This window comes from Polyodon spathula, chromosome 44 (assembly GCF_017654505.1).
Source record: "Polyodon spathula isolate WHYD16114869_AA chromosome 44, ASM1765450v1, whole genome shotgun sequence".
Lineage (NCBI taxonomy): Eukaryota > Metazoa > Chordata > Actinopteri > Acipenseriformes > Polyodontidae > Polyodon > Polyodon spathula.
Genome location: NC_054577.1, coordinates 906,793 through 933,051, shown reverse-complemented (window position 1 = coordinate 933,051; position 26,259 = coordinate 906,793). Strand labels below are relative to the sequence as shown.

At 48.2% G+C, this 26,259-nt stretch overlaps 1 protein-coding gene across 1 annotated transcript in view; it reads right to left on the bottom strand.

Moving 5' to 3' along the window:
- Positions 1-9,031: 9,031 nt before the first annotated feature.
- The window catches only part of zgc:152891 (uncharacterized protein LOC767741 homolog), a 21,355-nt gene continuing 4,127 nt past the window's right edge, over positions 9,032-26,259 (bottom strand). The window contains exons 2-14 of the mRNA XM_041237329.1: positions 25,765-25,918; positions 23,835-24,214; positions 23,555-23,613; positions 21,104-21,193; positions 19,289-19,474; positions 16,527-16,755; positions 16,227-16,430; positions 14,168-14,254; positions 13,257-13,426; positions 13,026-13,147; positions 12,690-12,790; positions 12,404-12,574; positions 9,032-9,342 (exon numbers count right to left, since the gene is read on the bottom strand). Of these exons, the coding sequence (XP_041093263.1) occupies positions 9,163-9,342; positions 12,404-12,574; positions 12,690-12,790; positions 13,026-13,147; positions 13,257-13,426; positions 14,168-14,254; positions 16,227-16,430; positions 16,527-16,755; positions 19,289-19,474; positions 21,104-21,193; positions 23,555-23,613; positions 23,835-24,214; positions 25,765-25,915 (2,130 nt within the window). The 5' untranslated portion in view covers positions 25,916-25,918 and the 3' untranslated portion in view covers positions 9,032-9,162. The remainder of the gene's footprint in view (positions 9,343-12,403; positions 12,575-12,689; positions 12,791-13,025; positions 13,148-13,256; positions 13,427-14,167; positions 14,255-16,226; positions 16,431-16,526; positions 16,756-19,288; positions 19,475-21,103; positions 21,194-23,554; positions 23,614-23,834; positions 24,215-25,764; positions 25,919-26,259) is intronic.

Genomic DNA, 26,259 nt, shown 5'->3' with positions numbered 1-26,259 from the left:
GGTAAAGAAAAGCAATGAGATGACGTCTTCTCTCAGTCTTCCTCGTGTGATAACAAATCACAAATTGTTTGTTTTTTTTTTTTTTGTTCCTGGGTAGTAAGTGTTATTTCCTAATTGCTTATGCCTCAAAAGTATAGAAAATGGCTATTATTCCCCACAAACTTTGCTTTTGTGACCAGGACAGTGATATTTCAAAAAATCACTATTTCCAATGGGAAAATGGGCGCTTTTGTGTCTTTTCGTTCACATAAAGTCAGGAAAAAACAACATATGAATCCAAATTAACATGTATTTATACTAAAGTAACTGAAAAAGTAATACAAAAAATTACTACAGACAGATTTAGTTCGAACACTTTCGACCCAGAACACTTGCTACCCAGGTACAAAAATTGTGTTACATAGTATTATGCTATGATTCTCACTGAAGGGCTGGGTTTGGGGTTAGTGTTGGGTTTAAATGAATACAGCTGTGAATGTTAAACTTATATTATTGAGAATATGTTTGAATTAGAGGATTTCATGCATTTAAAACTGCAAGCAATTTTATTTATATATAAAAATACAATTAAATACAATTAAATACCATATTATATATAGTCTATATATATATATAGATATATATATATATATCTATTATATAGAGAGAGAGAGAGAGAGAGGAGAGAGAGAGAGAGAGAGAGAGAGAGAGAGAGAGAGAGAGAGAGACAGAGACACACACACACACACATGTTTGCTTTCCTGTACTTGTGAGGTCGTCTCATTGACTCTCACTATATTTTTATTTACTGTTTCTAACTCCAGTCAGACAAAACTCCACACAGGGAGAAAGTCGACAACAAACAAAATATTTTGCCACTTTCAGTTGTTTTTTTTGTTAACAGCATATTTCTTTTTTATAAAGGTGTTTTACAAAGTGGGGATGTTGCAATGTTAAAATCTATCTATTGCTATCTTTGAGGGGACATTTTCTCAAGTTTCACACACACTGCTGTGCAAAGATCTTCAGGAGTTGGAATATATATATTTTATGAGCATCACCAATTTCCGCAAAGCCTCCACTAGTGTTTCCCACGATTCTAACAGCTTTGACTGCCATTAATACAGCTGTATTTCGGGAGAGAAGAAACCAAGCAGGTAATTTTAGCAATCTTTAATTCACACTGACCAGAATCCTCACACACTTGCGATCCCTGCAACTCCCAGTAAGCTAGGCAGCTAATATGAAGTGCTGACTCTATGGAAGAGTTTGTGAAGGCAGGTTACTGACTCACCGGATGCAGCCCTCGTCCCAAGACCTGCCCGCTCCGCACTCAGGGGGGCAGGGTTAGGGGTGCTCAACTCCGGAGAGGACGGCCTGATTCCGAAAGAGGGAAAAAAAAGAGAGAGTGAAGGTTTTGATAGATGGAAAGAATTCCATAAACTCCATGAGTTTTATTAAATGAAATTGAATCAAACTTAATAATAAAAAAAAGAAATAATAAAACAAGGATTTTTTTTTTTCTTATTTTCTGTGTGTATTTTTACACTTTGCAATCGACACTTGACTTTGTGAGTTTGATACTTCAAACCAAACTAGCATATACACACACACACACACACACACACAGTATAACTTAATAAATAAAGATATACTTTTTTTTAGTGACCCCTATCGCTGGATCATTGCAGTAGCCGTGTATCTCAAATTAAACAAACCCACAAAACCAATAAATAAATACATAATTTTCTCTATATAGAATGAACTCCCTCAGCTTCATAGAGTCCAATGATAGCTGCTGAATAATGTTCCCTTGTTAACATATTGAATTGCACCCCCTCTATATAGAATGAACTCCCTCAGCTTCATAGAGTCCAGTGAAAGCTGCTGAATAATGTTCCCTTGTTAACATATTGAATTCCACCCCCTCTATATAGAATGAACTCCCTCAGCTTCATAGAGTCCAGTGAAAGCTGCTGAATAATGTTCCCTTGTTAACATATTGAATTGCACCCCCTCTATATAGAATGAACTCCCTCAGCTTCATAGAGTCCAGTGAAAGCTGCTGAATAATGTTCCCTTGTTAACATATTGAATTGCACCCCCTCTATATAGAATGAACTCACTCAGCTTCATAGAGTCCAGTGAAAGCTGCTGAATAATGTTCCCTTGTTAACATATTGAATTGCACCCCCTCTATATAGAATGAACTCCCTCAGCTTCATAGAGTCCAGTGAAAGCTGCTGAATAATGTTCCCTTGTTAACATATTGAATTGCACCCCCTCTATATAGAATGAACTCCCTCAGCTTCATAGAGTCCAGTGAAAGCTGCTGAATAATGTTCCCTTGTTAACATATTGAATTGCACCCCCTCTATATAGAATGAACTCTCAGCTTCATAGAGTCCAGTGAAAGCTGCTGAATAATGTTCCCTTGTTAACATATTGAATTGCACCCCCTCTATATAGAATGAACTCCCTCAGCTTCATAGAGTCCAGTGAAAGCTGCTGAATAATGTTCCCTTGTTAACATATTGAATTGCACCCCCTCTATATAGAATGAACTCCCTCAGCTTCATAGAGTCCAGTGAAAGCTGCTGAATAATGTTCCCTTGTTAACATATTGAATTGCACCCCCTCTATATAGAATGAACTCCCTCAGCTTCATAGAGTCCAGTGAAAGCTGCTGAATAATGTTCCCTTGTTAACATATTGAATTGCACCCCCTCTATATAGAATGAACTCCCTCAGCTTCATAGAGTCCAGTGAAAGCTGCTGAATAATGTTCCCTTTTTAACATATTGAATTGCACCCACCCCCCCTATATAGAATGAACTCCCTCAGCTTCATAGAGTCCAATGAAAGCTGCTGAATAATGTTCCCTTGTTAACATATTGAATTGCACCCCCTCTATATAGAATGAACTCACTCAGCTTCATAGAGTCCAGTGAAAGCTGCTGAATAATGTTCCTTTGTTATCATATTGAATTGGCCAAATTTGCCACCCCTCTATAAATTAGATTAAACTCCCTCAGCTCAGCTTCATTGAGTGCAGTGAAAGCTGCTGAATAATGTTTCCTTGTTAACATATTGAATTACACCCCCTCTATATAGAATGAACTCCCTCAGCTTCATAGAGTCCAGTGAAAGCTGCTGAATAATGTTCCCTTGTTCTCATATTGAATTGCACCCCCTCTATATAGAATTAACTCCCTCAGCTTCATAGAGTCCAGTGAAAGCTGCTGAATAATGTTCCCTTGTTAACATATTGAATTGCACCCCCTCTATGTAGAGTGAACTCCCTCAGCTTCATAGATTCCAGTGAAAGCTGCTGAATAATGTTCCCTTGTTATCATATTGAATTGCACCCCCTCTATATAGAATGAACTCCCTCAGCTTCATAGATTCCATTGAAAGCTGCTGAATAATGTTCCCTTTTTATCATATTGAATTGCACCCCCTCTATGTAGAATGAACTCCCTCAGCTTCATAGATTCCAGTGAAAGCTGCTGAATAATGTTTCCTTGTTAACATATTGAATCAGCACACTGCTTTGTAATGTGACAGCTTCATTTTGAAATATATGTTCCCTTGAAATATTACTGCACCTACTACTATGGCTTCCGGTACTCAGCTTCATAGAGTAAAATACTGCTGAAAAATTTTATTTTCATAGGGAATTCACCCCCCACCCCCCCTATAACATATCTCAGCTCATATCTAACCTCCGCAAGCTCTGAATTACCTGCCCTCTTGTCTAACCCTATTGAAATCGCCCTCGCTAGATCTCTCTCTCTCTCTCTCCCCCTCCTATCTCTCCCTCCCTCTCTCCCTCTCTTCTCTCTCTCTCTCTCCCTCTCCCTCCTTCTCTCTTTCTCTCTCTCCCTCTCCCTCTCTCCCTTCTCTGCACCTCCTCTTCCCTCCTGTCACCTTGATCTCCTCCCCATCGACTCCCCTCTCTCACATTCTCTCTCTCTCCTCTCTCTCTCTCCTTCTCCGCTGTTATGGTGTGTTACCGGTTTGGAACCCCCTCCTGGAATTCTCCTCTCGTAGAGTCTCCCCAATTCTGCTTCCTGGCTCTCCTGAAGCTCTGGGTGCCCCGCAGGTCCTCTCATATTGAGATGCACCCCCTCTATATAGAATGAACTCCCTCAGCGTCATAGAGTCCAGTGAAAGCTGCTGAAAAATGTTCCCTTGTTAACATATTGAATTAAACCCCCTCTATCGCACTCTCTCAGCCGGTCCCCCGCCCGCGCTCTCTCCCAGCCGGTCTGCCGCCGTGTGCTATGGGCTCGGAAGTGCTCTCCTTCTCAATCACCTCTGAGCATCTTTTCCCCATCCTTTCAGCCAAGCTCATCATCCTTCTCTTTTGTCTCTCCTGCTCATTGTAATCACTATCCCCATCACGTTTCATCGGGGGGGGGGGCGCGGTGGGCCTCACACTCCTTTTATCGCTTGTCTTTTTTCGTCTCTCATCTGCGACTTTTGTCTTCTAACCTCCTCCTCTCCGCTCGTCTGCGGGTCTCCTCTTTTATCTCCCATTTCTAATCCCCTGTCTATTAACATGTTTCTCTCCGTGTTATCCCCTCATGCGGCATGATTTGTTACGATCAAGAATGCATTGCTTCTTAATGCTCCCATTTCTCTCTCTGTCTCTCTCTCTCCTCTCTCTCTCCTCTCTCTCCTCTCTCTCGCTCCTCTCTCTCTCTCTCTCTCTCTCTCTCAGGGGTCCTTTACTAAGCCCTTCGGGACATATGTGTCGACTTTCGTCTCTTACAGAAACGCCTGCTGCGGATCATCTTTTAATCACATGAATTTAAATCACTGAAACCTTTTGTGTGTGCATCACCCCCCCAAAAATAAAATATAAATACATAATAATAATAATAATAATAATAACCTGATCGCTCCCCTGATCTCTCACCTGCGTGACTTTGCATTCCTCTCCCCCTCATCTCTCACCTGCGTGGCTGTGCATTTCTCTCCCCCCAATCTCTCACCTGCGTGGCTGTGCATTCCTCTCCTCCCTGATCTCTCACCTGCGTGACTCTGCATTCCTCTCCCCCCTGATCTCTCACCTGCGTGGCTGTGCATTCCTCTCCCCCCTGATCTCTCACCTGCGTGGCTGTGCATTCCTCTCCCCCCTGATCTCTCACCTGCGTGGCTGTGCATTCCTCTCCCCCCTGATCTCTCACCTGCGTGGCTGTGCATTCCTCTCCCCCCTGATCTCTCACCTGCGTGGCTGTGCATTCCCTCCCCCACGATCTCTCACCTGCGTGGCTGTGCATTCCTCTCCCCCCTGATCTCTCACCTGCGTGGCTATGCATTCCTCTCCCCCCTGATCTCTCACCTGCGTGACTCTGCATTCCTCTCCCCCCTGATCTCTCACCTGCGTGGCTGTGCATTCCTCTCCCCCCTGATCTCTCACCTGCGTGGCTGTGCATTCCTCTCCCCCCTGATCTCTCACCTGCGTGGCTGTGCATTCCTCTCCCCTGATACATGGACTTCACAGCCCCATGCCAGCAGCAACAGCAGGGTGAATTGACCAGGGTGTCGAAACATCACCGTGATCCTCATAGCAGTATCTCGAATCCAGTGACTCCGTCACTCATACAGAAGAGTTAGAGATTCACACAGACTGCCTCTGCTTTATATGCAGGTGGGTCCAGGGGGGGCGGGAGGGAGGGAGATCACTGTTACTAGGTAACTCTGTGATAGGAAACTAAGTGAGGGGTGGGGTGGGAGAGGTATCTCGATGTGTCAACCGTTTCTTTGTGAACAGAAGCCAAGAGCTGTTTTCATAACTCGGGTGACCTTTTGATCATCCCCTTGTAAAACCCACATCCCTGCTCACAGCTCACCACCTCTGTGACACATGTGGAAATGTCTGATCAGCAGTGTCACTGTGGCAGAAGGGACCACAGTGTGCTAACTGTGCCATCACCAATGATCTTCAGTGGCAGACAGACACACATAGGCACTACACTGGCAATGCAGACAGACAGACAGACAGTGGCACTGCAATGGCAATGCAGACAGACAGACAGACAATGGCACTACACTGGCAATGCAGATAGACAGACAGTGGCACTGCAATGGCAATGCAGATAGACAGACAGACAGTGGCACTGCAATGGCAATGCAGATAGACAGACAGACAGTGGCACTGCAATGGCAATGCAGATAGGCAGACAGACAGTGGCACTGCAATGGCAATGCAGACAGACAGACACACATAGGCACTACACTGGCAATGCAGACAGACAGACAGACAGTGGCACTGCAATGGCAATGCAGACAGACAGACAGACAGTGGCACTGCAATGGCAATGCAGATAGACAGACAGACAGACAAACAGTGACTCTGCAATGGCAGACAGACAGACAGCGGCACTACACTTGTAAAGGTGAGGGAAGGACGGCTTTTGTGGTTTTGAAATGCACACATTTCTGAATGGAAGTATTTAACCTCTACAGACAAATGTGATTTTGAGTATCAGCCCTTATACAGTGCTTCTGCAGGAGGCTCGGGGGTCCAGCGGTTAGAGAAGGGGGCTCGCTATCAGGAGATTCAAATCCCTGCTCAGGAATTCCCTTGCGATGCTGATATTACAGATGAGGTTCAGAGGGTCAGTCGGGTGTCGTGTTTCAGGGCTGTGCAAGACGGTCCGTCTCGTTATCCGTTAGCGCTTCGGCTTTATTTGGACGATTCGCCTTTTACCTCGTTTTAATTTCCCGTTCCTCTCCAGTTTCTGCGAGATACGAACGCAGCAGCTCGACGTTATTTTAAATGCATTCTCATTTGATCATTAATGAACGTTTCTGTGCTGCGGGTGTCGAGTGATTGAAAACGAGTTTTGAATTGAAAGCGATGGTCTCGGAGTCGAGTGGGTCAGAGTTCAAGTATGTTTTCCTCTAGAGGAATTATCACTTTGATGTCACTGCTGTGATATGATGCCACCTTCTCGAACGGCTCAGGATGCAAATACAGCCTTCATCCACGTATTATAGATATGCACTCGCACTGATATTGCTGCTTCACCTTCTTCATAGGCCCTTCTAACAGTTCAGCAGTGATGAAATGGTCACGTTGCTCATGGTGCTGCTGATCAATCACAGCCTGCTTTTCAACCTTTACCTGCTGGTCCAGCGGTTCTTACACTGATAAGGAGCTCCTTGCCGCTCCCAGTAGGAATATGCACAGCTATAAACCTTTATGAGACCGTAAAGATGGGACCCTCTCCTAGTCGGGCAGCATCAAACAGTTTATGTCAATCCCTGACCGATAAGGAAAAGCAGTAAATTCTCCCGACCCATCCCTGGAACGCAATCACACGTTCTCAGCCCTTTGGAACGAAACCCGCTGCTAACGTTTTCTAGAAGGGGATTTCCCAGCCCCCACCCCTCCCCCCCAATCAAGTTAACGAATAGCTCAATTAAGGGTTCAGCTGAGTAACTGATTTACTCAATTGTCAACTCAGTTGAGAATATTACATTCTGGGGATAACGAGGTCCTATTGGAAGAGACTCTGCAGCAGCAGCAGCGGTTGTTGGTGATGCAGAGCTCACCCCCCTAGTCTCTGCGAGTCGCTTTGGATCAAAGTGTCTGCTGATTGATTGATAATAACAATATAAGGGTGTCTGTCTCTCTCACACTTACAGTTTGGTTTATGTCTGATTACTCAACCGTGATGAGACTTTATATAAAACATTACTTAGCTTCCTTCACTGACTCAGGGGGATCCCTGGAGACACCTTCCAACCACGTTGCCACGTCAAGGCTGCGATCGGGGCAAAGGGTAGCCCCATGCCATAGCAAGTTGCACGCAGGTCCAAATAAACTGTCTGGGCACACCCTGAGGACTCACTGAGAGAGCATGGTGTTTTGAAAGAGCTCTCATCACACAGGGATGGGCTGTGTGTTTTGAGTGGCTTTATCACTTTATAACTTTCCCTGCATCGTTACCATATCGCTGTTGTCATGGAGACACCCCCCCCCACATCGTTTCTCATGCTTATGAGCTATTTACATGGACTCCCATATTGTGCAATGATACACAGATTAAATGGACAGGGGAATTAGTGCAAAAGGACACAGATAATTGCAGTGCACGTGCCATCCCAGCATCGAGACAACACGTGCACAGATTATTAGCTGCATCCCTTCACACACACACGAGACACACACACACACACACACGTGCTCTGTGTTTGGTGTCTTGTTGTGCTCCCCCACAACACAATGAGACAGACACACACACAACACAATGAGACACACACACACACAACACAATGAGACACACACACACACACAACACAATGTTACTTCACACCACAACACCATGAGACACCACACACACACACAACTCTGTGTGTGTGAGACAAGTTCTTCGCTGTCCTGTGTTGGGTGTGTACACATGAGACAGACACACACACACACAACACAATGAGACACACACACACACAACACAATGAGACACACACACACACACAACACAATGAGACAGCCACACACACACACACAACACAATGAGACAGACAACACACACACACAATGTGTTCCGACAGACACACACACACACAACACAATGAGACAGACACACACAGATACAGTACATGCATATATATATAATATATAATATTACAAATTACAAAACAGGCCTTCAAAAATAACTGATCAGTTACAACCTATTCACCATAAGCAATGAAGCTGAGAATCCTGAAAGCCATTTCCAGAGATAATAATACAAATATAATAATACAATAACAAATTAAAGAAGATTGTTTTATTCCTGCTCACAAATCTACACAGATAAACACCACGGGTCACAGTGACCCGAAAACATCTTATTTGTACACATGACCTGTTCTTAAAAAATAAAAAAAATAAAAAAAAAACACCTCGAGCTTTCAAGTTGTTTTCTGTGTATAAGTTCATGACCCCCCAACTTAGGAAAAGACATAAAATATTAGACAGAAAACGAAAAGGGAAATAGCGTTATAATCTGAATTGATCACTGTGCTTGATGTGTACTTTGCAGCTGTATGATCACTGTGCTTGATGTGTACTTTGCAAGCTGTACTTCGCTTACCAAAATCTGAAGCCGGGGCTCTGCTGATCCTATTTTATTTATTTATATATTTTTTAATTGTTAAGCCCTGCTGTCTTGCGGTGAGATGGCCTCAGATGGACACGCTGTTCTCAATCAGGTCCGGTCGGAGGTATCTGTACGGCAGCTCCAATCCAGCGTTGCGATCGTCAATCTCCGCCCCCAGAGTCCGTAGAGCCGCCTGGAATTCCGAGACCAGATTCCGAGGGGTCTCCTCTGTGAAGGGGGGGTCCCTGTAGCACCCCAGCGGGATCTGGGAGGTGGAGTCAATGAGATATTTGAGATATGGGTCAAATATTTGATTTGATCACATAATGTGTTATCTATATATATATATATATATAGTATTTATATATATATATATATTATTATATAACATATATGTACAATTATAATGTCACATAATGCCTTGTAATAAGAACATAAGAACATAAGAAAGTTTACAAACGAGAGGAGGCCATTCGGCCCATCTTGCTCGTTTGGTTGTTAGTAGCTTATTGATCCCAAAATCTCATCAAGCAGCTTCTTGAAGGATCCCAGGGTGTCAGCTTCAACAACATTACTGGGGAGTTGATTCCAGACCCTCACAATTCTCTGTGTAAAAAAGTGTCTCCTATTTTCTGTTCTGAATGCCCCTTTTTCTAAACTCCATTTGTGACCCCTGGTCCTTGTTTCTTTTTTCAGGCTGAAAAAGTCCCTTGGGTCGACACTGTCAATACCTTTTAGAATTTTGAATGCTTGAATTAGGTCGCCACGTAGTCTTCTTTGTTCAAGACTGAACAGATTCAATTTTTTTAGCCTGTCTGCATATGACATGCCTTTTAAGCCCGGAATAATTCTGGTCGCTCTTCTTTGCACTCTTTCTAGAGCAGCAATATCTTTTTTATAGCGAGGTGACCAGAACTGAACACAATATTCAAGATGAGGTCTTACTAGTGCATTGTACAGTTTTAACATTACTTCCCTTGATTTAAATTCAACACTTTTCACAATGTATCCGAGCACACAATGTAGCCGAGCATACTATGCCAATTCATACGTTTTCCATATTATTTGTGTTAATATAATTTTTGTTGTACTTTCCCTGCATATTTCATTGCTTTGAACTTGTCCCTTCTCTGTTTTTTCCATCTGTTTTGTCATTTTTTTTTGTAGAAGTATTGCAGTAATGTAACATTCTTTCATGTCTGAATGTACAGTTGACAGTATGCGTTTTACTTTTATTTCTTGTCAGAAAACATGGTTGTCCCTTAGTTTTGCCGTCTTTACCATCACAAAGCACAAATCACAGAAAAATAAAGTTTTATAAAAATGTGTCTATTTGGTCACATGCAAATGAGGAAGTCACAACAAATTGCAGAGGGAGCTTCGTCATTTTATATCTTTATTATGTAGAAAAATGAAGGTAAATATTTTCAATTATGGGATTATGTTTATTACATGTGTAATAAACTTGTGTAAATGAATTACAGTTTTAAATATATGGTATATTGTGATAAAATTAAAGTTTACCAAGAGATACTGAATACATATTTAATTATATACATTTTTAAAATACATTCTTCATCTGTTCGCTATATATTTTCAATTGTATTAACTTATATTTTCATTTTTCCTTTTCAGGAAAAGGAAACCAAAGACAACTGCTCAGAGGTCAAGTAAACAGTGGGAGCCTGTGAAATACGCAGTGCACAGTTATCAAAAAGAGAGCAAAGATCCAAAAGACGCAAATGAAAAATAAATCAAAACCAGCAAGCGGCTAACTGATGCACAAAAGCAGATGGAAAGAATGGCATCAAAGGTTAACAGTAAGAAAAATGCTTCTCCAAAAGCTACCCAACAGATTAGATCTCAGTTTGATAAGGTTAAGAATGTACTGCTTTTCCACAATCTTCTTGCCGCACAGTTGTGTGAAAAATACTGGCAATTCAAGCTGGAAAAAGACTGTCAAAGATCAGAGGGAAGATCCTGAAGAAATACAAGCTGACGAAAGAGGCAAAAACGGCATTTGGATTTTTTTTTTTCAGATTGGCACAGGGGGAGAATTCTGAGGAGCTGTTTCTGCAAATGTTTCAGTCCTTGTACTGTTCTCGTGTCAATGCCAGCGCACCACAATCGAGAACGGGAATGCAAAACTGAAACTGAATCTATAAGGGAGATCAGTGAATTGTTGGAAAGTGGTGTGTTGCTGGCTATGATGGTGATCCTGTTGTTTTCCCTATGCTTTACCAGACCTCTCTGTGCTTTACAATGCTTCCCTATGCTTTACCAGACCTCTCTGTGCTTTACAATGCTTCCCTGTGCTTTACCAGACCTCTCTGTGCTTTACAATGCTTCCCTATGCTTTACCAGACCTCTCTGTGCTTTACAATGCTTTCCCTATGCTTTACCAGACCTCTCTGTGCTTTAACAATGCTTCCCTATGCTTTACCAGACCTCTCTGTGCTTTACAATGCTTCCCTATGCTTTACCAGACCTCTCTGTGCTTTACAATGCTTCCCTATGCTTTACCAGACCTCTCTGTGCTTTACAATGCTTCCCTATGCTTTACCAGACCTCTCTCTGCTTTACAATGCTTCCCTATGCTTTAGCAGACCTCTCTGTGTTTGACAGTGCTCCCCTCCTCCCTGTGCTGGGTTGCTCTCTGTGTGTTTAACAGTGCTCCCCTGCTTCCTGTGCTGGGTTGCTCTCTGTGTCTGACAGTGCTCCCCTGTTCCCTGTGCTGGGTTGCTCTCTGTGTCAGACAGTGCTCCCCTGCTCCCTGTGCTGGGTTGCTCTCTGTGTTTGACAGTGCTCCCCTCCTCCCTGTGCTAGGTTGCTCTTTGTGTTTGACAGTGCTCCCCTGCTCCCTGTGCTGGGTTGCTCTCTGTGTTTTAAAGTGCTCCCCTGCTCCCTGTGCTGGTTGCTCTCTGTGTTTGACAGTGCTCCCCTGCTCCCTGTGCTGGGTTGCTCTCTGTGTTTGACAGTGCTCCCCTGCTCCCTGTGCTGGGTTGCTCTCTGTGTTTTACAGTGCTCCCCTCCTCCCTGTGCTGGGTTGCTCTCTGTGTTTTAAAGTGCTCCCCTGCTCCCTGTGCTGGGTTGCTCTCTGTGTTTTACAGTGCTCCCCTCCTCCCTGTGCTGGGTTGCTCTCTGTGTTTGACAGTGCTCCCCTGCTCCCTGTGCTGGGTTGCTCTCTGTGTTTTACAGTGCTCCCCTCCTCCCTGTGCTGGGTTGCTCTCTGTGTTTTAAAGTGCTCCCCTGCTCCCTGTGCTGGGTTGCTCTCTGTGTTTTAAAGTGCTCCCCTGCTCCCTGTGCTGGTTGCTCTCCGTACTCACATAGTCGCTGGATGGCTGGGACAGCATGGCCAGAGTGAGCAGCACAGAGCAGGTGGAGTTGACCTCGGGGAGGCGATGCAGGAGGTCCTGCAGGGTCAGGGACCCCTTGCTGCTGGGGGGGGGCTGGCGGAGGCTGGCGGGACAGTTCGGCATCCACAGGTTAAAGTCCAGCTGAGAAGCGAGACAGGGAGGGGAACGTGAGCGGGGAGAACACGGGTCCAGAAAAATGGAATTCAATTTGGTTCAGGCGCTGGATCTTTGGATTTGTCTGAATGGCGCCCCCTACCTGAGAGAAGTTGACTGCAGCGTGCAGCGCAGTGCAGCTGAAGATCACCATGGTAACGAACTTCACCAGCTCTGCCCTGTTCTGGAATGACTGGGGAAAGCCTGCAGGTAGACGAGACAGACAGAGAGAGAGAGAACAGAGAAACAGACACACAAACAAGAAAGAAAACACATTGAAAAGGTCAAATTAAGCCATTTGATAAATGTTTCAACTAGTCCCTGACTTCCCTCTGCAGTGAGCGAATCGCTTGCCTCTGGGACTCTGTTTCTCTTGGAGCGGCTCTTTAAAGAACAACCCCCTGCTCCTCACTCTGCAGGCAGTCTGTGTTCACAGTACCTGTCTGCTGCAGCCCCAGGAAGGCGTGTTGAAAGATGTCTGTGATCCAGCTCTGCAGCTCTGAGTCCTGCTGCACCGCACTGTCACTGGGGTAGAAGAACTGGAGCAACCCTTCCACAAACCTGCAAACACACCACAGCACAGTCACACGACACCACAATGCAACACAGCACAGTCGCACAACAACGCAACACAGTCATACAACAATCTCGCTCTCTGGCTCCTCAGTACCTGTGTATAGCACCCCACACTCTGAGCCCGTCTCTGCCAAAGTAATTGTTATCCAGCGAGTCGACACCGCGCTCTCGTAGGTCCTCCGGCAGGCACAGGGCGCTGTAGCGCAAGCGCTGCATCGCTCTGTGGATAAGAGCCACTGCGCCATCCAGGCCACATGAGATCGACTGCCGGGGAGAGAGAGAGAGAGAGGGGGGGGGGGGGGAGAGTGAGGGTTATGTCGGACATGTTACTTTACCACACCTCTCTGTGCTTTACAATGCTTCCCTATGCTTTACCAGACCTCTCTGTGCTTTACAATGCTTCCCTGTGCTTTAGCAGACCTCTCTGTGCTTTACAATGCTTCCCTATGCTTTACCACACCTCTCTGTGCTTTACAATGCTCCCCTATGCTTTACCACACCTCTCTGTGCTTTACAATGCTTCCCTATGCTTTACCAGACCTCTCTGTGCTTTACAATGCTCCCCTATGCTTTACCACACCTCTCTGTGCTTTACAATGCTTCCCTGTGCTTTAGCAGACCTCTCTGTGCTTTACAATGCTCCCCTATGCTTTACCACACCTCTCTGTGCTTTACAATGTTCCCCTATGCTTTACCACACCTCTCTGTGCTTTACAATGCTTCCCTATGCTTTACCACACCTCTCTGTGCTTTATAATGCTTCCCTATGCTTTACCAGACCTCTCTGCGCTTTACAATGCTTCCCTATGCTTTACAACACCTCCCTGTGCTTTATTACACTTTGCTGTGCTTTGCCTGTGGGAAAAGGGTACATATTTGATACGATTCACTTGAATTATAAATTATTATTATGAAATATTTTACCAGCCTGAACACAGAAACTGTTCAAAGCAAAAAGTCTGACAGAGCCCTGAAGTGCTGAGGTTTTGGGGTACCCCCTCTTACCTTGTCAAAGACGCCCCCTTTAGCGAGCAGCGAGGCCCGGGCCTGAATGTTGATCTGCAGGGTGGTCTGCAAGTGAGGCATTAGCAGCTGAAACAGAGTCAGAGAGGAGGGGGCGGGGTCATCATCAATATGAGAGACAGAGAGGAGGGGGCGGGGTCATCATCAACATGAGAGACAGAGAGGAGGGGGCGGGGTCATCATCAACATGAGAGACAGAGAGGAGGGGGCGGGGTCATCATCAACATGAGAGACAGAGAGGAGGGGGCGGGGTCATCATCAACATGAGAGACAGAGAGGAGGGGGCGGGGTCATCATCAACATGAGAGTCAGAGAGGAGGGGGCGGGGTCATCATCAACATGAGAGACAGAGAGGAGGGGGCGGGGTCATCATCAACATGAGAGACAGAGAGGAGGGGGCGGGGTCATCATCAACATGAGAGACAGAGAGGAGGGGGCGGGGTCATCATCAACATGAGAGACAGAGAGGAGGGGGCGGGGTCATCATCAACATGAGAGACAGAGAGGAGGGGGCGGGGTCATCATCAACATGAGAGACAGAGAGGAGGGGGCGGGGTCATCATCAACATGAGAGTCAGAGAGGAGGGGGCGGGGTCATCATCAACATGAGAGACAGAGAGGAGGGGGCGGGGTCATCATCAACATGAGAGACAGAGAGGAGGGGGCGGGGTCATCATCAACATGAGAGACAGAGAGGAGGGGGCGGGGTCATCATCAACATGAGAGACAGAGAGGAGGGGGCGGGGTCATCATCAACATGAGAGACAGAGAGGAGGGGGCGGGGTCATCATCAACATGAGAGACAGAGAGGAGGGGGCGGGGTCATCATCAACATGAGAGTCAGAGAGGAGGGGGCGGGGTCATCATCAACATGAGAGACAGAGAGGAGGGGGCGGGGTCATCATCAACATGAGAGACAGAGAGGAGGGGGCGGGGTCATCATCAACATGAGAGTCAGAGAGGAGGGGGCGGGGTCATCATCAACATGAGAGTCAGAGAGGAGGGGGCGGGGTCATCATCAACATGAGAGACAGAGAGGAGGGGGCGGGGTCATCATCAACATGAGAGACAGAGAGGAGGGGGCGGGGTCATCATCAACATGAGAGACAGAGAGGAGGGGGCGGGGTCATCATCAACATGAGAGACAGAGAGGAGGGGGCGGGGTCATCATCAACATGAGAGACAGAGAGGAGGGGGCGGGGTCATCATCAACATGAGAGTCAGAGAGGAGGGGGCGGGGTCATCATCAACATGAGAGTCAGAGAGGAGGGGGCGGGGTCATCATCAACATGAGAGACAGAGAGGAGGGGGCGGGGTCATCATCAACATGAGAGACAGAGAGGAGGGGGCGGGGTCATCATCAACATGAGAGACAGAGAGGAGGGGGCGGGGTCATCATCAACATGAGAGACAGAGAGGAGGGGGGGGGGTCATCATCAACATGAGAGTCAGAGAGAAGGGGGCGGGGTCATCATCAACATGAGAGTCAGAGAGGAGGGGGCGGGGTCATCATCAACATGAGAGTCAGAGAGGAGGGGGCGGGGTCATCATCAACATGAGAGACAGAGAGGAGGGGGCGGGGTCATCATCAACATGAGAAACAGGAAGACGGCGAGGCAGGGAGGCGGTGCAGCCCACCAGAGCTGGTCCGGTTCAGAGCGGCTCACTTGTCTCAGGACCTGGGTGAGTTGGCTCCTCAAAGGACGCCAACGATGCAGTGTTGTTTTATTGCAGTGTTTTACTGTGTTTCTGTATTGTGTGGTATTGCAGTGCTGATGTATTGTATTGCAGTGTTGCTGTATTGTGTTGTTTGTCAGTGTTGTTGTATTGTGTTGTTTGTCAATGTTGTTGTGTTGTTGTATTGTGTTGTTTGTCAGTGTTGCTTGTCAGTGTTGTTGTGTTGTTGTATTGTGTTGTTAGTGCTGTTGTGTTGTTGTATTGTGTTGTTTGTCAGTGTTGCTTGTCAGTGTTGTTGTGTTGTTGTATTGTGTTGTTAGTGCTGTTGTGTTGTTGTATGGTGCTGTTTGTCAGTGTTGGGTACCTTGTGTAGCGGGTGTGGCCCAGGCAGGTGTCTCAGTGTTGCCACGCAGTACGCCTCTCCCAGCATGTGCGTCTTCAGGTAGTGTGACCCTAACTGGTGGCACTGGAAGTCGGAGTTTCGCACCCAGATCTTAGCAAGGAGCCAGTCTGCCTCCGAGTCCGAGGGCAGGAACACGGGATTATCAGGGCCAGGGTTCTGCTTCAGCTAAGAGGGGTGAGAGACCCAGAGAGGATACAGAGAGGCGGAGAGACACACACACACAGTGCATTGGGGTCCAGTGCCTTTGTTACAGTGAGTTACCTGTATAGCTATGGGAAGCAGCTCCCCCTGCTGGTTCCTGTAGAGAAGGCACAGAGGAGCGGCTAGGTGCTGTTGCTGCCCATTCACAAGGTTAGCCGGGACACCTTCCAGAATCTCGTAGTCCGCCAGGAATATAGTCCCCCGCTGCAACCGAGACACAGAGACAACGCTGCTGGTAACTGGAAAGAGAGACAGAGACACAGAGACACACACACAACTAACTCTCTGCCTGTGTCGGGTCTCTTGTTGTGTTGTGATAGTATCTGTCTGTGATTTTCTGTTTTGTCTCTATACGACCTGTACTGACATGCACACACACACACACACACACACACACACACACACACCACACACTTACATTGTCTGTGCTGGAGGTATAGAGCCGCCCGTCTCTCCACGTACGACCCCTTTCTTGCCGACCTTGGTAGAGCCCTCCCACTGGCGGTCCAACCCCCCGTACTCCCAGAACGTAACGACCGCTTAGTTGTTGAGCCCAACGTTTGGCTAGTCCTTTTGAACTATTGGTTCTTACTCAGACTGGACGGTCACTCTCGCTTGTATGAAAGAGAGGGGGGAGGGGAGGAGAGAGGAGGGGGGAGAGAGGGGGGGAGAGGGGGGGGGAGGGGGGGAGAGAGAGGGGGGGGGAGGGGGAGAGAGAGAGGGAGGCGGGGGAGAGAGATGAGGGGGGGGATGGGCGGAGACGAGACTCTTTAGTATATCCCTGGGTTATTGTCCTCGAGAATTGTTCTAGTATCGGATAGGTAGGTGGTCGAGGAACAGCGGGGAGTATAGCCCCTCCCCTGGAGGTAGGTGGATAGATATGGTCAGGGGTGGGTGGGGAAGAGAGGCCCCTCCCCTCTCTATGACAGGGGATCTCCTCCTCTCCCCCCGCCCTCCGGGGAGAGAGATGGGGAGAGAGAGAGGAGAGAGAGGGGAAAGAAGAAAGAGAAAAGGAGAGAGAGAGGAGAGGAGAGAGAAGAGAGAGGGAGAGAGAACTCCCTCTACCCCTCTCCCCTACGCCTCTCTCCCCCCCTCTCGAAAGTACCGCTCTCTTCTACCTCGCTGGGGAGAGGAGGGGTGGGGGGGGGGGGGGGAGGGGAGGAGAGAGGAGAGGAGGGGAGGGGTAGCGGGAGAGGGGAGAGAGAGAGAGACAGTGTGAGAGAGAGGAGGAGGAGGAGGGGCAGGGGGAGGGGTCTCTCTCTCGCGATGCTGACTTCCCGTTACTATGATCTGGGGAGGAGGTGAGAGATGAGGAGAGTAATTATTTCCCTGCAGACTTTATAAAACTCAGAAGTGCCCCCTAGTGGATGAAAGAAACACATCTGTCAGAAACACACAGAGGGTTAGGGTTAGGGTTAGGGTTTAGGTTTTAGTGTTAGGGTGTAGTGTTTAGGGTTAGGGTTAGGGTTAGGGTTAGCTGCCACGGTTAGGGGTTAGGGTTATACTCCTGCCAAAGTCTAGACTGAGAAAAAATATGACCTTTCCCTGATAATATTAAATTTCATAAAATCTACATGTGACTGTACTGTCTCTGTCTGTCTGTCTGTTGTTTTTCTTTCTCATACATTGTCATTGCTTTAGCAAAACTTGTTTATTCCTGTCATGCCAATAAAGCTTATTGAATTGAATTGAGAGAGAGTGTGTGTCCCTGTGTCAGTGTGTGTGTGTGTGTGTGTGTGTCTCAGTGTGTGTGTGGGTGTATGTAGTGTGTGTCTCAGTGTCAGTGTGTGTGTCAGTGTGTGTGGTGTCTTCAGGGGTGGGGTCCTCCAGTCGTCAGGGGTGGTGTTTGTCCTCACACTCACCAGTCCTCGGGGCCCAGGTCTCACAGAGTCAGAGCCCCCCCAACTACATGTCTCGGTGGTGGTGTGGTCCGCCCCACACACCACATAGTCATAGCCCCGTAGGGTGTGTCTTCAGTCTGCAGGGTCAGTGGTGTGTCTCAGTCACTCGGGTCAGTGCCCCCACCACACCACACAGTCCGGGCTGTGTGTGTGTGTGTGTGTGTGTCTCTCTGTGTGTGTGTGTTTGTGTTGTGGTTGGTCCTCAGTCTCACGTGGCTGTGGGTGGTTCAACCCCCACACTCAGAGTCAGAGCCCCCAACACACACAACAGAGTCATAGCCCCGAACACAGCACAACAGAGTCATAGTGTGTGTGTGTGTGTGTGTGTGTGTCTGTCTGTGGGTCACAACCCACACATAGTCAGTCTGTGTGTGTGTGTGTGTCTCAGTCTCGGGGTGTGTGTGGGGGTGTGGTCATCTCGGGGTGTGTGTGTGTGTCTCAGTCTCCGGGGGTGTGTGTGTGTGTGTGTCTCCGGGCTCTACATGTCCTCCGGCTCGGGGTGTGTGTGTGTGTGTGTGTTCTCGGGGCTGCGTGTGTGTGTGACAGTGGTGCTCTCTCAGATCCCCCAGCTCGTGGGTTTGTGTGTGTGTGTCCCCTCGGCTGCTGTGGGTGTGTGGTGGTGTGTGTCTTCAGTCTCTCACTCTAACTCGGTTTGTGTGTGTGAGCCCTACCAGCTCTGGTGTGGTGGTGTGGTGTGTCTTCAGTCTCGGGGTGTGTGTGTTGTGTGTGGTCCCTCACAGCTAAAAAGTTCTACGGGGTGGCACCTGTCTTGCCACCCACCCGACACATCTCCCCCGTCAGAGTTGATTGTGTGTGGGTCGAGACTAATTTTTGTGCTAATGGCTGTTTCTGCCCAGCCCTGAAACGGAGCAATTAGAAAGAGGTGTGGGGGGCGAGTCACCTGTGGATGCATCACTCTACTGGGGGTCAGTTGACAGTCTAAGAATCTTCTGGAGTGTCCTCGAAACATGAGTCCAAGCGACCTGGGCGTGGGCAGCTCTGCTGGGGGGGCAGTTGAAGATAAAGAGGGTCTCGATCTCCTCGAAACTCTTCCACGACTCACAGCGCTCAGCAAACCCCCTCAGGTAGTGAGAACTGAACCCGGGGCTGCATTAAAAACCAGAGAGATTAGAAACCTCAGCAGGGGCTGGCATCAGACTCCCGCTGCAGAGCGGTGTGATCCAGCCCTGCTTTCACTGGGAGTTTAATAATAAGACACACCTGAGCTTGTTACCTAGATACACTGAGGCTGATCAAGCTGGTAGTAAAACCTGGACTGGATGAAACTGCTATGCAGCATGCTTTACCACACCTCTCTGTGCTTTACAATGCTTCCCTGTGCTTTACCACACCTCTCTGTGCTTTACAATGCTTCCCTATGCTTTACCAGACCTCTCTGTGCTTTACAATGCTTCCCTATGCTTTACCAGACCTCTCTGTGCTTTACAATGCTTCCCTATGCTTTAACCACACCTCTCTGTGCTTTACATTGCTTCCCTATGCTTTACCAGACCTCTCTGTGCTTTACAATGCTTCCCTGTGCTTTACCACACCTCTCTGTGCTTTACAATGCTTCCCTATGCTTTACCACACCTCTCTGTGCTTTACAATGCTTCCCTATGCTTTACCAGACCTCTCTGTGCTTTACAATGCTTCCCTATGCTTTACCAGACCTCTCTGTGCTTCACAATGCTTCCCTATGCTTTACCAGACCTCTCTGTGCTTTACAATGCTTCCCTATGCTTTACCAGACCTCTCTGTGCTTTACAATGCTTCCCTATGCTTTACCAGACCTCTCTGTGCTTTACAATGCTTCCCTATGCTTTACCAGACCTCTCTGTGCTCTGCAATGCGTCCCTATGCTTTACCAGACCTCTCTGTGCTCTACAATGCTTCCCTATGCTTTACCACACCTCTCTGTGCTTTACAATGCTTCCCTGTGCTTTACCACACCTCTCTGGTGCTTTACAATGCTTCCCTATGCTTTACCAGACCTCTCTGTGCTTTACAATGCTTCCCTATGCTTTACCAGACCTCTCTGTGCTTTACAATGCTTCCCTATGCTTTACCAGACCTCTCTGTGCTTTACAATGCTTCCCTATGCTTTACCAACCTCTCTGTGCTTTACAATGCTTCCCTGTGCTTTACCACACCTCTCTGTGCTTTACAATGCTTCCCTATGCTTTAACACACCTCTCTGTGCTTTACAATGCTTCCCTATGCTTTACCAGACCTCTCTTTGCTTTACAATGCTTCCCTATGCTTTACCAGACCTCTCTGTGCTTTACAATGCTTCCCTATGCTTTACCACACCTCTCTGTGCTTTACAATGCTTCCCTATGCTTTACCAGACCTCTCTGTGCTTTACAATGCTTCCCTATGCTTTACCAGACCTCTCTGTGCTCTGCAATGCTTCCCTATGCTTTACCAGACCTCTCTGTGCTCTGCAATGCGTCCCTATGTGTTACCAGACATCTCTTTGCTCTACAATGCTTCCCTATGCTTTACCAGACCTCTCTGTGCTTTACAATGCTTCCCTATGCTTTACCACACCTCTCTGTGCTTTACAATGCTTCCCTGTGCTTTACCAGACCTCTCTGTGCTTTACAATGCTTTCCCTGTGCTTTATAATGCTTCCCTATGCTTTACCACACCTCTCTGTGCGTCACAATGCTTTCACTGTGCTTTATTACAATGTACTGTGACGAATGGATGCTGATCAACTCTCTCTTGTACCCGCTCCGCGTGTATCTGAAATCGGGTCCAAGCTGCTCCAATGATGTCATGTCCACACAGCGAGGCAGCCCCTCATTTATAGTGCGCCACCTGCAGGATAGGAGGGTGAGAGAGAGGGTGAGGGTCAGATAGAGAGAGGGTGAGATGGTGAGGCGGGTGAGGGTCAGATAGTGAGGAGAGGGTGAGGGTAAGATAGTGAGAGAGAGACAGGGTGAGGGTGAGATAGTGAGGGTGAGACAGTGAGAGAGCGAGGGTGGGAGCGATCAAGAAAGGCTCTAGAAAGGAGGCGAATAAGGGATAGTGAAAGAGAGATGGAAAGTGTGAGAGAGTTAAAAAAGGGATAGGGTTGTGGAGGTGAGATTGAGGGGTGCTCTGGGGTGATTGAGGGGTGCTATGGGGTGCTGGAGGGGTGATTGAGGGGTGCTATGGGGTGATTGAGGGGTGCTATGGGGTGCTGGAGGGGTGCTATGGGGTGCTGGAGGGGTGATTGAGGGGTGCTATGGGGTGCTGGAGGGGTGCTATGGGGTGCTGGAGGGGTGCTATGGGGTGCTGGAGGGGTGCTATGGGGTGATTGAGGGGTGCTATAGGATGCTGGTGGGATGATTGAGGGCTATAGGATGCTGGAGGGGTGATTGAGGGGTGCTATGGGGTGCTGGAGGGGTGATTGAGGGGTGCTATAGGATGCTGGAGGGGTGATTGAGGGGTGCTATAGGATGCTGGAGGGGTGATTGAGGGGTGCTATAGGATTCGCTAATAGGACTACTCCCGCCACGGTGGTTTACCCCACGAGCGGTTGAGGGGTGATTGAGGGGTGCTATGGGGTGCTGAAGGGGTGATTGAGGGGTGCTATAGGATGCTGGAGGGGTGATTGAGGGGTGCTGCTGGAGGGGTGATTGAGGGGTGCTATGGGGTGCTGGAGGGGTGATTGAGGGGTGCTATAGGATGCTGGTGGGGTGATTGAGGGGTGCTATAGGATGCTGGAGGGGTGATTGAGGGGTGCTATGGGGTGCTGGAGGGGTGATTGAGGGGTGCTGGAGGGTTGATTGAGGGGTGCTATGAGGTGCTAGAGGGGTGCTATGGGGTGGTTCAGGGTTGGCCCATACCTGTCGTCGGTTCTCTATGGGATGCTGGCAGTGCACGTTTTGTTGTGTTGTCCGTTGAAGTGTGAAGGGGCTGGCTATACAGTTCGCTTCCCGTTCTATTGGGGTGGTCAGGCTGCGGGCAGTACTTGGTTGGTTTTGGGTGCGCTGCACGCGGTCCCGTTTGTCTGGGGAGGCGGGCTGTTAGCTTCAGCACTTTGGTGTGCACACACTGCAGCTGCAGCACAGACCGCCCGCTCTGAAACACACACTGCAGCTTCACACAGACCGCCCGCTCTGAAACACACACTGCAGCTTCACACAGACCGCCCGCTCTGAAACACACACTGCAGCTTCACACAGACCGCCCGCTCTGAAACACACACTGCAGCTTCACACAGACCGCCCGCTCTGAAACACACACTGCAGCTTCACACAGACCGCCCGCTCTGAAACACACACTGCAGCTTCACACAGACCGCCCGCTCTGAAACACACACTGCAGCTTCACACAGACCGCCCGCTCTGAAACACACACTGCAGCTTCACACAGACCGCCCGCTCTGAAACACACACTGCAGCTTCACACAGACCGCCCGCTCTGAAACACACACTGCAGCTTCACACAGACCGCCCGCTCTGAAACACAAACTGCAGCTTCACACAGACCGCCCGCTCTGAAACACACACTGCAGCTTCACACAGACCGCCCGCCCTGAAACACACACTGCAGCTTCACACAGACCGCCCGCCCTGAAACACACACTGCAGCTTCACACAGACCGCCCGCTCTGAAACACACACTGCAGCTTCACACAGACCGCCCGCTCTGAAACACACACTGCAGCTTCACACAGACCGCCCGCTCTGAAACACACACTGCAGCTTCACACAGACCGCCCGCCCTGAAACACACACTGCAGCTTCACACAGACCGCCCGCCCTGAAACACACACTGCAGCTTCACACAGACCGCCCGCCCTGAAACACACACTGCAGCTTCACACAGACCGCCCGCCCTGAAACACACACTGCAGCTTCACACAGACCGCCCGCCCTGAAACACACACTGCAGCTTCACACAGACCGCCCGCCCTGAAACACACACTGCAGCTTCACACAGACCGCCCGCCCTGAAACACACACTGCAGCTTCACACAGACCGCCCGCCCTGAAACACACACTGCAGCTTCACACAGACCGCCCGCTCTGATACACACACTGCAGCTTCACACAGACCGCCCGCTCTGAAACACACACTGCAGCTTCACACAGACCGCCCGCTCTGAAACACACACTGCAGCTTCACACAGACCGCCCGCTCTGAAACACACACTGCAGCTTCACACAGACCGCCCGCTCTGAAACACACCCTGCAGCTTCACACATGTCCTGCCGGCGAGACTTGTGTGTGAACGTCGAAGTCTTCGTCTGGCGGGCGAGACGTTGTGGTTGTGCCGTCTGAAGTGTGGCTGGCGGCGAGACGCCCGATCTGACTTTCAGTTCATATTCTAGCAGTGTTATTATTTGCACTGACTATAAACTACATTGTGTTTCAATATGAAGCTTGTATTTTAAGCCTGCGCTGCCCTGTAACACCTGTGTGAGTCGCCTGGGATAAAGATGTCTACCAAATGAATTAATTGTATAACCCAGGTACCTTCTCCCTCCCACAGCTCCACGCTGTCCACACTACTGATCCACTTCATGCAGGGGAAGTGCTGCGCTGGTCCACCTGGGAGCTCCACACGCACCTCCCGGCAGTGCCAGGCCAGCTCCGGGAAGCCTGGCCTGCTCTCTGTGTGCAGCCGGACCAGAACCAGCCTCCCCAGAGGAGAGACGACAGACATGAGTAAGCGTGCGCACAGGTGTGATGGTAGGAGGAGTACTCCTCTCCAGAGACGACGCTCCTTGTGACCCTCGAGGTGTGCGTGAAGTCCGTCACGGTCCGTCGAGGCCCCTTCGGGCCGGCCGAGATGACAAGTCGGCCTGGTCTTGTCGGAGGTGGTCTCCTCTCTGCCTTCTCTCCTCCCTAGAGAGAGTTTTAGAGAGAGAGTGTTAGAGAGAGAGAGAGAGAGAGAGAGAGAGAGCGAGAGAGAGAGAGAGAGAGAGAGAGAGAGAGAGAGAGAGCGAGGACAGTGAGAATAGTCATGTACACCTCTCTAAAACAACTACATCACCTGTCTCGAACAATCTCTTTCTCCGCTTTGTCTTGTTGATACTGAACATTTCTGGTGAAGCATAGGGAAGCCTTGTAGAGCACAGAGAGGGAGAGACAATGTCATGTCTACCGGTAAAGCACAGGGAAGCATTGTAAAGCACACATTGACCTTTTAGCCTTGACAAAGGTGGTTAAAGCATAGGGAAGCATTGTAAAGCACAGAGAGGTCCGGTAAAGCACAGGGAAGCATTGTAAAACACAGAGAGGTCTGGTAAAGCATAGGAAAGCATTGTAAAGCACAGAGAGGTACAGTAAAGCATAGGGAAGCATTGTAAAGCACAGAGAGGTCTGGTAAAGCATAGGGAAGCATTGTAAAGCACAGAGAGGTCTGCTAAAGCATAGGGAAGCATGTAAAGCACAGAGAGGTCTGGTAAAGCATAGGGAAGCATTGTAAAGTACATTTCGTGGTCTCTCCACCACAGAAAGCATAGGGAGGCATTGTAAAGCACAGAGAGGTCTGTGTAAAGCATAGGGAAGCATTGTAAAGCACAGAGAGGTCTGGTAAAGCATAGGGAAGCATTGTAAAGCACAGAGAGGTCTGGTAAAGCATAGGGAAGCATTGTAAAGCACAGAGAGGTCTGGTAAAGCACAGGGAAGCATTGTAACGTAAACATAGAGGTGTGGTAAAGCATAGGGAAGCATTGTAAAGCACAGAGAGGTAGTGGTAAAGCATAGGGAAGCATTGTAAAGCACAGAGAGGTCTGGTAAAGCATAGGGAAGCATTGTAAAGCACAGAGAGGTCTGGTAAAGCATAGGGAAGCATTGTAAAGCACAGAGAGGGATGGTAAAGCATAAGGAAGCATTGTAAAGCACAGAGAGGTCTGGTAAAGCATAGGGAAGCATTGTAAAGCAAAGAGAGGTATGGTAAAGCATAGGGAAGCATTGTAAAGCACAGAGGGGTGTGGTAAAGCATAGGGAAGCATTGTAAAGCACAGAGAGGTCTGGTAAAGCATAGGGAAGCATTGTAAAGCACAGAGAGGTCTGGTAAAGCATAGGGAAGCATTGTAAAGCACAGAGAGGTCTGGTAAAGCATAGGGAAGCATTGTAAAGCACAGAGAGGTGTGGTAAAGCATAGGGAAGCATTGTAAAGCACAGAGGGGTCTGGTAAAGCATAGGGAAGCATTGTAAAGCACAGATAGGTCTGGTAAAGCACAGGGAAGCATTGTAAAGCACAGAGAGGTGTGGTAAAGCATAGGGAAGCATTGTAAAGCACAGAAAGGTGTGGTAAAGCACAGGGAAGCATTGTAAAGCACAGAGAGGTCTGGTAAAGCAGGTTTTAGCATACCTCTGTGTGCTTTATTACACTTTATTATACTCCTATAAGGGATATTCACTGTATATAAAAAAGACGTAGCGGATACTTGCCGATCCTGGGCAGAGGTTCTGGTGTGGCGTGTCCAGTTTGAATTCCTCACTGGTCCCCTCCGTCCCAATAAGAGTGAGCAGCGCCGTGCTGAACGTCCCAGACTTGGGGAGGTCTGATGTGACCAGGGTGACAGTGTACTCCGCCATGTCCTGCAAGCAGACAGACACGCCTGTCCAATTCAATACAGCTCAATGCAATTCAATACAGGTCAATGCAATTCAATAAAGCTCAATGCAATTCAATACAGCTCAATGCAATTCAATACAGGTCAATGCAATTCCATACAGTTCAATGCAATTCAATACAGATCAATGCAATTCAATACAGGTCAATGCAATTCAATACAGCTCAATGCAAGTCAATACAGATCAATGCAATTCAATACAGATTAATGCAATTCAATACCGGTCAATGCAATTCAGTACAAGGCAATGCAATTTAATTCAAGTCAATTCAATATAATTCAGTGTAATTCACTATAATCCAATGC